The 12,820-nt window shown below is 35.4% G+C and overlaps 1 protein-coding gene across 1 annotated transcript in view; it reads left to right on the forward strand.

Moving 5' to 3' along the window:
* Positions 1-12,820, forward strand: part of LOC126842267 (protein Shroom-like) — a 123,346-nt gene that overhangs the window by 35,057 nt on the left and 75,469 nt on the right. Inside the window, exon 2 of the mRNA XM_050579153.1 lies at positions 2,006-2,275. Within this exon, the coding sequence (XP_050435110.1) occupies positions 2,006-2,275 (270 nt within the window). The remainder of the gene's footprint in view (positions 1-2,005; positions 2,276-12,820) is intronic.

Here is a 12,820-nt window from a genome sequence, read left to right on the forward strand (position 1 = left end):
TCTACGGAGATTGGCATCGACCACGTTAAGTTGCCAAAAGAACTCGAAACACCCTACTGAGACCACACGTATAATGCCGTAAGCGCGCCCTAAGTGAAATGTAGGTGGAAAGGTATTTGGTTGTCGACTGAGCCGTGTAACAGGCAAAATAATGCCATATAATGCAGTCTACGTGGGTAACGTGTAAAAAATAATATTGTACATAAATATATACATCCGTGTGTAGTATTGTATTAATAATAATAATATTATTCTAATGGTATACCGCAATAAATCTCGGTGTCAAATAAATTGTCCGCGTTCCGGGTGTCACTATAATAAAAACAATTTTTTTTTTTTTAAAGATCTGCATCAACAAGAGCAATAATTACTACACCCACAAGTGTATTGGAAATATTATTATTATTATGACCGACTTTTGGCGTCGCCTCGCCAGGACAGAAAAGAAAAGAAACGCTGAAAAAGAGAGTGATGGAGAAGGTCAACCGACGATACACGGGTTTTATTACATAAAAAAAAATATGACTTCCCATAGTATATACGCGCTATATAACAATGAGTGTGTGTGTAGTAATATTCAATGGCGAGCCCTTGGGCTACAGTGTAGCATAGGCGCCAAAAATAATTTTATCAATTTGATTAGGTTTTTTTGTGTTTGGTGTTTTTAAACGTTTGTGACAGTCATATGTGTAGAATATATTTGTCTATTTCATGAGTAAAAAGAAACGAGTACGCTGTTTCGCACTTGATGTAAAGTTTTTTTTTTCAATTTGACCTTTAGAAAATGAACATTAAGACAGATTCGTTACTATATCATTGGAATTGAACTCCACTTTGACTAGAGCCATTGGAAGTATTATTTCAATTGCTAGGAATTATATTTCTATACAGTTGAGTCAAGTAATCGAAAAGAAATTCATGGAATTGACTTTGCACATCAGTCGTTGACAGGCTTTTGCTACTCAGCGACCGATGTCGAGTTTAGTTTTGTCATTTGTGGTGTCTGTTGCCGGTGCGTCTTCGTTCTTCGTTGGTAAATTTGTCCAAGGATCCATTTAAATTTGTTGTGTACTTTTAGATTTACGCACCCTTATACCCGCATTAAAACTCGTGTACCCTCTGGATAGGGCGGTGGCCTTGAAAATTAAATATCGTTGTATATAATATTATGTATGAATAACGAAGTATTTAATTTTAACTTTATATATTGACTATTCACTATTAATTAAGACGTGATGTTTTCGACTTAAACACACTATAAAGCGATTTAAAACATTAAAATTTATAATAAAGATTTTTCTTACAACTCTTAGTTAAAATAATTATCCTTAATCACTGTAAAGCAAAATGTTTATATTACCCAGTAATTATTGAATAATGCTCACTGCTCAGTTATGTAGAATGTAATGTAGAAGCATTAACGTGTCCGCGACTTGCGCGTTTTAAGTACTTAAATGTGCATAACGGTGTACACATATTATTATAATACCTATGTACATGTTAATCAAAAACGGAATTATGGTTAACGGTTAAAAAGTCATGACTACAAAATTAATCATATATAGAAAGTTAATTTAATCACAATTGAAAAATCAATCATGGTAATAGATACGATTAAACGAATTAATGAATATTAGTTATTTTTTTATTAATGAATTCATTTAAATAAAAATGTATTCGAAAATGACTAATATTTTTCCTTCATTACTGAAACTGATGCGCAATATTCTAGTAGGTTGGACTCATCAGTTCACCCAATTGCTGAACAAATGTTGTACATCGGGATTGACTGAACCAGCTTTGGCCTGTTCTTTTGACCCATCCAGGGCCCTAATTTTTACCAGTTTATCTATCAGTTCACTTACGGGCCGTAACTAGTGACGTCTTGAAGATTTTGTTTATACGGACGGGAGCATGCCTCTTTTCCTTTTTTCTGGGAGGGGGGGCAGTGACAAGTGATTACTTTTTGTTTTGTCACTAATCGGCTTCATTTTTTTTATTGCAGGGATGATTCTAATGGCGGCGGCGGAGGAGCGTTTACCAGGTGGCTTCGCGAGTTCCGGAAAGAGTCCTATAAGGTCAACAACGGCTCTGGCGGAAACACACCCGGCGGCACATACCACACCACGGCCGAAGACGGCAGACGAAGGCATTCGTTCAACGCGCACGACAAAAGCTGCACGCAGACGGACCCGAGAGGCGGTTCGCACGCCACCGGCCAAACGTCCAGGGCGCCCTGCAGGCGTGCCAACAGCACGGCCGCGCCAAAATCCAGGTAAGCTATCATTTCGTGTCCATTATTATTATTATTATTACACGGTATTGTTGTTTTACCTGCACACGATGTCGGTCTGGATACGGGTGAAAACGGTAACGGCCCCCCCCCCCCGGAGGTGTGATGACCCCGAAAAAGAAATAGAAATAAAACACACGGACGTTGGTGAGAGCGTCGCAACGTCGTGACCGGATCGCCCGTCGAACCCCCGACGCCCTCAACGCGTATTAGGCGATCCAAATGCGAAAAAACAATAAACTAGGTTGAGTGCTTCATTTATGGCCTTGAGCCAACGTCGTCAAATCTAAGGGCTGCGAATTGCGATTGATGTTGTCGTCAATCGCGTTACCCGGAACAGTTGCGGTTGATGTGATCTACCTGATAATGATAATTATATTAATATAAATGATAATATATTATATTAATGATAATAAAAGAGAACGTTACAAGCACTGACTATAGGGTATCAGTCAACGAGTCAACAGCTGACTCACAGCTGATCAGCTCGGGCTATAGGCATAATTCCTAAAAAATACTTTAAATATCTAGTTGTTGTTTAATTTATAAACAGGACTAACTAAATAATCAAATAGCTAGCGAAGATATTGTTTAAGATTAACAATTAGATACTTTACAGTACACGTGGAAAACAATACATAGTTGGACGGTGGACGAACTTAAATTATGGTTAATACCACAATAAATTTAAAGGTGGCATAACTAAACATTTAGTACCATAATTTTAGTTGATCCAACCAAGTATTTTTTCCGTATACAATGTATATACTATATACATTTTTATTTAAAGCGTTAATTGACACTACTAAAGTTCGAATAAATAAAATATTCCAAGTAAAGTTATCAAATCAATTACTATTGCGTATAATGTTTTGTAATAACTAATACCATATGATTCCTGAAAGTAGAATGCAATGCATTGATTGGAACAATACGCAAGTAACTTCTATAGATGTTATTAATCTTCAAACCCGAAGGTCGTGATCATTTCACCATGCTTTATGTTAGGGTTCAGACCAACAAAAAAAAAACCACTAGACTATTCAAGCGAACAACACATTGTGGTATAAAAGTTAAAACATAAAAGACCGTTCACTTAAAAATAATGTTTCGTTAGTAGATAAATCGAAACATACCAAACGATATTTGTGTTTTTTAATTTAATACTCGTATTAATGTATCGTTCTGTTAATTATTGTTGACTTATGCGGGAGGATATTTGGTTTATTGTTGATTATACGTTTTATTGTTAGGTTTGACGCATGTGGCCATTTAACTACTACTACTTACTAGTATCTACTTATAGCTCGAGCGAATACGACGGTATTACTGTTTGATGCAAGGTGGATAAAAATCACGTATATGAACGGATGACTTGACAGTGAATGCGCAGCAATTAGAAGATTAATAATTTACGTTCTTTAGGTACACTTGTACGCTACGCCGTGTCCGACTATTATAAAATACCGCATAATAATAGTTATATTATTATTATTATTATAATGTATCTACGCGGATGCAATTTAAATTCGTGAACAAAAGAAAAGTACACGACGAACGCACATAGTGTTAAGACGCTGTTGCCGGTTGCTGCAGGTAATTTTATCCGATTTTTGCGTGAACCATGAATTACGATTCGTCAGGCTCTTGTTGGCGATGTCGTCGGCATTCGGCTCGGTCGATAACACAAAGTGTACGTCTACCTACTACCGTCCATGACCATTCGCCGGGATCTACAGCAATGACTTACCGGCTCCGTGTACCTGTATGGTAATGAATACACTTATGCGGAGCACAATTTTACGCGAAACTGTCTCGTTACGACTTGGGGTCTAAATTGCTTGTAAAAAACATCCCAAAGGTGTGCCCGTGGCGATTACACGTGCGCCTCTGTCTAACCTGTCTCTGTATTGATGTAAACACAATGTTTGTTTGATCACTCGTCCACAGATCTCGGAAGGGAGGAAGATCACAAAATAGAAAAGTCCACAATCACGAAGTGCGTTTAAATAATGTAAAACCATAAAATAGCAATCACAAATTGTAAGGTTCGATTGGAAAAAAAAAATGTGCTTAATTTGTATTTAAAACAATTAAAATAATACTCATGTACCCTAATGCTATTATATAAAGTGATGCGAATCAAAATGGTGTATTGTACAAGTGACGTAATATTATTTTTTTTCGAAAATAAAGCTCTTCATTATAAACATTTAACAATTAAATCGTATTCTGTCGTTGGTATTATTTTTTTAATGAATACTACACAAAACCACAGAATTAAAATGTAATTTAAATTTTCTATGAAATTTTATAAAAATTACTTTTTTGATACTCATTACTTTACTTAACTATGTAAGTAGTCTATAAGACTGTTAATGTATTTATAAAACATATATTAAAAATATAAACATTTATCAATTATTATTATTTGTTATACTACCAATTTTTCTCTTTGATATTTTCTATTGACTGATTGATAAGCCAGTATAACGCCTTGACTCATGCTCGTTGAATATAAAGTTCGAGATAGGTTGCAGCTGGCTAGCAACCTATAAACGAACATTTGTATTGTTAAATTCTATTTTTTCTTTGTGATACCGAAAATGCGCAATTAAGAAGTCCAAAAAACGGTATAAGATATAAGAATCGATCATTTTTTTCTTGACGTAATAGAACACATCCATACTAGACCAGACTGTTCTAGAGAAATCCGGATGTCAAAAGTATCTGATGGCATCTTGTGCCAGTTATAACGGTCGCCGTCAAGCCTGTAGTCGAAGTCGACTTGTCACACAACGGGATGTAAGCAGACTCGCATACTACAGGGACTGATGAAATATACCTACCTATTTTTTAAATACCTAATACAGACCGAGCACAGTCCGAGTGCATTCACCTGTGTCATCATTAAGCAAAAGATAAATACACTTACGACGTTGGAACGAACATTTAACTGGCATAGTGTAATATTCCTGTCTTGCAAGTCCTATTTAGTTTAGACCATTATTTAATTATCGATATGACTGATATCGATAATTAAATAATGGTCTAACAAACAAACCTTTTTCGCTCATATGATATGAGGTTTGTTTAATTGAATTTTGCAATGACAGTCAAAAAGTATGAACAATTATGGTCGGCTAATCGATTAGGCCAAAATAATACCAACCATATTTATAGACATTAATATTTTTTCTACATTAGTTCTGCAACGTTAAACTATAGTATTTCTGAGCACCTTAGAGAATAGTTTTAAAAATATATTTTTTGAATACCGCTATTCTTAGTCACCCATAGACACCGAAACGATTTATCTGTTTGCGCGAAACGTTTGATCTGAAAAGTGTACAGCTATTCGGCTTATCAATGTGCAGCATTGAATAAAAAGTGTGGGCGGACAAAACTCTGTGACAGGCGGCGGAAACGTTTCGTGATAATAGGGATGCGGGAAGAGAAAGTTTTTACAGTCATGTCTTTTAATATGAAACAAACAAAAAAAATAATCGCATTCGCGAGTTGAGAGCGCTGGTCGGACTTGGGGCGAAAATACTCGGAGAAGGCACTATACAGAGTAAACTTACCTAGATAATGTCTTTGAAACCAGCATAAAAAACAATTCCGCCTTACTTATTCTTATTATTGTTTGCGATTGTAGTAGCCAATACATATGACCCGATACAGCACAAATAACAACATCTGTGCTGATGTATTTGTACGAATCACATTAAACGACATAATAGCAAACAAAATAATATGGGATTTGAAAAAAATAAATAACTATTGTTTACCGTCGAAAAAAAACATTCTCGAAGAAAGTAACCTGAAACTATAATGCCTACGCTATTGTTTTCCATATAAGTGAATATTTTACAATACTACCAGTTGGTAAACCGCATTTACTGGTGTAGCGCACGTTTTATAGTAATTATTACATTCATTCATATTACGTTCGTTTCGAAATAATAGGTTTTAACTTTGAGCTAACTAATTGTATAGCAATAACATTTTAAGTTTACAAACGATACTTAAGCCCAATAGCGGTTATAATATTATTATCATTGCTGGATAAAATTCATAACAACAATAGTTGTTGCGAATTTACATAATACATACTCAATGAAAGGTTATATCGCTAATAGCCGAAAACGAATGATACAGTTATTTATATAGGTACAGTGGAAAAATACGTTTGCAGTATACAGGCGAGCGTGGGTGTTAATTCTCGTTTGGAAGTGTGAAAAAATCGAAGAATTATCATGCTTTGCTCGGGGTCAGCCTTAAAATATCGCTTACAAAAAAATGTATATATATATATAATATCGACGCTGAAAAAAAATACCGGTAAACGCAATAGCATAATAACGGTAAACGGCTAGCCGATGGTGACAATAATAGGACTTTTGAAATCAGGAATGTCATATCTGTTGAGATGATCTCACGAGATACGACTACCGCGCGCAGAGATATCGATCGTCGGTGGCGTAAGTACGCATATATACGATGGCTAACGAGTCCGCAAAAGGTGTTAAAAAGTCGTTATTAATGTATTATTATATTGTGTATGAAGCACACTGTCCGGCGCAATGAAATATGAAATAACGAGCGTTATAGTCTATACACATACACTATAGGGAGGTTAAACGCGACTGCTGAGTGCTGAAGGAATCGTATAATAAAAATGATATAATGCGTGCCGTTGCGGTTTCCGGAAACAGCTGACTACATTATGACCGGAATGCGCAGCGGTTATATTGTATTGTGTCTGTCGCAGAGTAATTAAGACGGTTTACTGTATTGAAGATACACTACTTTGGCTCGTATACCGGGAACGAATCGCGTCTGACCATCGTCGGACACCGCGGACCACGGAGTAAGAGGACGTTATTAAAAAAAATGTCCACGGTTGTGTAAAAAAAAAAACTATAAAATTATTGAAAGAACAAAAGAACCGATTCTAGAAAAACCGGAGACAACGCGTGCCGAACTAAGCGCGGTCGGCATTTGAAATGGAAAAGTATCACTACCGATGCAATAATGGCTAAATAATTATAAAGAGGCATGTCGACAGTGGCTGTTAAAAGTAAAGTTGTAATTATTGATCTTAATAACTAGAGACGTCCACAGACCTTATATTAAAACAGACAGTTCGGTCGCTGTACAAAAACAATCTCTCCGTAAACGTTCGCTTATGTAACCCAACGTTCAGTATTATATTATAATGTGTGCGCATCTTGTGTGGTAAGGTCACGGAATCAAAATCGGTTTATTAGCAACCCTAAAAAAAAAACGATTGGCAATGTAATGTACCGATTATTATTCGCTCCACGTTTGGCTTGGGAATGAACCGCTTAAGCGCCTTACCTAATCCGAGTTGACCGTTTTGAGGTCGTTAATAAACACGTAACGCGTACCATATGCAACTTATAAAACGACTTGCACACATGGTTTTAAAGTACCCTTACAAAAAAAACTGGCCGGCATATTTTTGTTTTTAATACTATTACAGTAATTGTCCACTATCTCTCTCTCTCTCACTCTCTTTTATTTGGAATGTTTGCTATTAACTGGGTGTTGATTGCAAAATTTGTATTTTGTTGTTTATCGCCGCCTCCGCACTTCATAGAACGCTAACCGGTAATGATACCGTCGCGTCGACTTGATTATTTTTGTTGTCCAACAGTGTATAATAATATATTAAAAATACATGAAGTACAAAGGTGAACAACTTACCCACTATTATAGGTATTTATCACACCGGCATTAACGCAATGCAAACAATTAACTAAATGTGTACAAATAATGTAACTTGGAGACGTTAAGTACAGGTTAATAAAAGAATTAACAAAATCAGTGTTTATCAACGCGTCATTTTTGTGACTTAAAAAATGTGCCGGGATCACAAAACTCAATAAACTTAATGTGCGAAAATCCTGATAAGGTTAATCGGCTCAGATTCAAATCATTGGAAATACTTATTTAATTCGTCTCAAGTTGATGGTTTTCAGCATTATTTAGACATCAAAAAACGTTCAAGTAATATTAGTTTAGAAACAACAATATACATAATTATTAGAAAGTGTTGTCTTCACGAGATAGACTGGCACCAATAGTTCGAGACAGCAGTTCAGCCATTTTTGGCACTTTGGTTCACTCATAAAAACAAATTAGACCGTATCTAAATGAAGTATTTAATGTAAACCGTCCTCCCCTCTAAAAACAAACATTTTAGCTAGTGCTAATTACTACTGTACCTTTGTCTACCGTAGAGGAAAATTTAGGAGTCTTATATAAATCGCTTAAGAAACACAAGTTAGCCACGATATACTGTGATTTCTCAAAAAAAGTGGATTTGTATGGATTCCAATATTCCATCACTAAGACACTAAAATAATTGTTTATTTTATCAGTGTACGCGAGAGGCGATCATAATATCGAGTTGTCGCTTCCGTTTGTTTAGATGAAAATTTAGTTTGTTTTTTAACTAAATAACTAATAAGCGAAACAATACTGTTTTCTATCTGATAAGGTCTAGGCTGTGTGACAGCGGAAGGCGGTTGTCGCCACCGCCAAGTGGCGCCAAGAAAAACGCTTTCTACTTGAGTCGGCGTCAGCGGTAGTCGATCGTAAATTATTAGTCGTCGACGGATTTTCACGTTGCCTATACCTATTACCTATTGTTTTCGTGTTTTCAAAAAGCTTTAAAAACATCAGCGCCACTACGGAGTTATCTCTCCGGTCGCCTTTCTCTCGGGGTTTTCAATTTGGAATAAAAACCGTATGCGCATCGCCGTGTTTTACATTTTACTCGTCGTTGTATCGAAAATTCCTATAAAAAAGTAACATCTTATCGACCATCCTCTCTCTGATTCACGGCTCTGTTACATAAAATCGAGAGACATTGCTTCTACAGCTTGCTGTAGTATTTAACCGTCCGAATATTGTGTTTTTTCTTTCGATTTCCATATACATTCTCGTAATAATTATCGATGTCCTTTCTCTATAGTGAATCACGGAATACATTACAATAATGTTGTGATTGTTAAGCAGCGAAATATGTTTGTTGACCGATCGACTAGCATGACTTCCGTTTTGACGGATCGATTCGAACGTCGGTCGTGACGTTCCGTTCAACATTTTTTTTTACTTAAGTAATAAAAAAAAAAACGCTCGTTAGCGTTTCTATAAACAATCGATTGTCCATGATCAATTTCTAATATTCGTATTAGCCTTTTTTTGGTGGGTAATATGCAATTAGGTATTATTTTCAATAATATAAAATTATTTTTGGTTTTTTTTCTTTAGTCGTTGAAAATATTTAAGACGGTGTTGTCACATTTCGGTCGCCGTGATGTCACAACTCACGAGCAATTTTGCATGTTTTTGCACAATACAGTCATATTTATAATTGTTTATTATTATTATGGTTTTTACATTCTCATTACTCATTAGTAGGTATAGCCAATATTTATTTGCTTCGACACCGAAGCTACTAGTACACGTACGAATTCCGATGACAAGTTTAACAGGTCGTTGGCACTCAATATACGTAATCCAACGCCACGGTTGTGGTGTAAGTTAAGTATAAAAAATTGAAAAAGTCTAGTGTCGCGACAGTATATAATGCCCTAAAGTAATAGAAATATTGTGCAGATTATACACATACTTTTTTAAAAATTATGTTAACAATGAAAATTGAAGGGGAGTATGAAGCAAAATATTGTGCAATTTTTTTTAGGTAAAATTTGAGTTTAAAATCCTACCAGCGCAGCGACCTGTCCCATATCTCCGCAAAAATCCACAACTGCTTACAATTTTATATATTACTGTGTGTATGTGCTTTAAGTAAATTATTACAACATTGGGTAATATTTTCGGTTTACATATAACTTAGCTCAGCACAATGTAATATCACAACTAAAAGAATATTTTTTTTTACACGAAAAATAATGGAGAGTTTTTGTTGTTATAATAATGTTAATAATTTACAGTAATTCTAGTGTATGCTTTTATCAATTGATATGAAACTTATTGTTGATCGGTATATTTTTAGATTTTTCAACGGTAGACTGCATTTAGACTTTTTTCTTGACACCGTTGAATTATTTCTTATGCACAAAACGGCGGTTTGGGTGGTGTTAGAAAGTCAGGTGCCTCAAATATAGATACCTAATCCGATAATATCAATTAACGTCAGATTTCAATACATTTCCTTATAATCAATTCGTTTGATAAATTTCATTAATTATTGGCTTTGCCACACAAGCCTCTATTCTATTTACACGATTTTATTCAAATTAGTTTGTTGCCCGCGTTGACTCGAATTATCGTTTAAATGAATGGCTTTACGGCCGTATCGTTTATTCGCATTAGCACACAACAACAACAAGTACAGTCTGTCGGGTCTGTTGTACAAAAAAAAAAAACGACACGGGATGTCCAAAATCCCTCTTCCCCAAAAATTACAACCGAAAACCGGCTAAACGAGTATTCATTTTTTAGCCAAAGTCAATAGAATACTATGCGTAGTTATTGCTCGTCTCTCAATAATCGACTAATACCGTCGTCGTGCACGCTATTATTAAGTAAATAACATTACTAAGGTTAACCACGTAGGTAAAGATAATATAATAGAATAAAATTGCGTTTTTTTCTTTCAATGAATTCAATTACATCGTTTAAATTACATTCATAAATATAATATTCCGATCGAAAGTGAAATACCGGTTTCTCCTCGTCTAATGATTAGAATATATATTGATTTCGTGCAACAATCAAAGTATAATCTTGTCGTTTGCATTTTTGTGGTTACAGTCTGCTAGTAATATATAAATATTATAAGCATCCTTTAATTCCATACCATTTCCGAATGATGCAAAAAGAACCACAACAGTCAGGAAAGGCCTCGGGCTGGAACGTGGCGGAGTTATTGTCCCAATCAAATTTAACGTTAGCCCTGCTTTACACCAACAATGTAAAATGTCTAGCGCTGACACTGATACACAGAAAATACATACGTCGAATACACAATTATAAATATTAGCCTTTAGATACCCTAACAGATTATGTCTTTCAATCTCTTCTTGATACGCGGTCGGGTCGTTTAATGGTAGAATTTTAATGCAATATGTATCCACAACTCGAAAGCGCCATTATCAGTCTCAACTTTTACAATTCTAACGTTAGATAAGAGATGCTGCTCTCACGTGATTCGTCTAAATCAGTCCACAGTGCAGGCAATTACCTAGTGCTTAAAATAATTCAGTTACAGAGAGACTCGTGTGCTTTGAGCACAGCCCTCCTCACTGGGATGTACCCGGATATATTGCGTAACGGCGGCTGTTATTTAAATAATCGTGTGTATCAATTACATAGGTAAGGTTTTATAGGAATTTTGGGGAAATACTATTATTGTCCATTTCAAACGTACCCAGGTTCGTTTTCCATTTGTTGTTTTGTTTAATCGACGGTCTGTTGTTGAGATATTATTGTTATTATTATTATCATTATCATCATCATCATCATCATCTTCATCAACATCGAGGTTTGTTATTACATTACTGTATGTGTGTATAGAGTAAGAACTAAGAAGGCGGATGTCGAATGGGTAATATAGGCTGGCGTACAAACTACAAAGACACATGGTTGTTATGTACGTCTGTATAACCCGTGTCCGACCGTCGTTGTTATTACTATAGACCGTGGGTCCGAGCGGCGCAATTATTGCCCAGTGCATATGTATGTGTTAAAAAACACTAGCATTTACTTAACCCGACACTTTCACTCACAAACACAAAACACAAACACAAAAAAAAATACTAAGTATATAATACACTACACGGTGTCGTTCGCTCACCGATATACCTACTCTTCCTTATTATTATTGTTATTACCTATTATTAATATATTATTACTACAATGATAATAAAAAACTGTGTGAAAATTCGATACTTGGTTGTTTTTTCGTACGACGTCCATTCCCCTCTACCACGCGGCGCATATGCGCATAATTTGGTTGGTAAAACTTGTTAGCAATATGTTTTGTAACCAAAACCGTGGTAAGATTAATTGATTGATAATGAGATAATAGGGAAAATCGCTCAATAATAGATAAGGTAGTGTACATATATTATCACCGAAACGAGAAAGAGACACATAAGAGGTTCACATAAGATATATCTGTAGGATAATAACAGTCTCTCTCTTACTCCTCTTCACCTCGGACAGCGACCGCATATGTATATGCATGTGCTATACATTATTTTGTTATTTATGGAAATAAGGGAAATCCCATAGGACCAAATATATGATTAGGATAATTGATAGTAGTAAGTGGCACCCACTTACTACTGATAGGGAATAATAGGAGAGGCAAGTAAACTAAGGGGAATTGAGGTGATAGCATTAGTGGTAGATAAGAATATACTATTATTAGATGGATTATAAAATCCACCTTGATTTTAGAAGACTACTTGCTCATTTGGATAGTAGTTATTATAGCAACCAGTGGTGTGTTTGGCTTTTTTC

The sequence above is a fragment of the Adelges cooleyi genome, unplaced genomic scaffold, assembly GCF_023614345.1.
Source record: "Adelges cooleyi isolate 19-005CV unplaced genomic scaffold, UGA_ACOO_1.1 ACOO_flye_CR_arks_rails_tigmint_CR_PRNA_108, whole genome shotgun sequence".
NCBI lineage: Eukaryota > Metazoa > Arthropoda > Insecta > Hemiptera > Adelgidae > Adelges > Adelges cooleyi.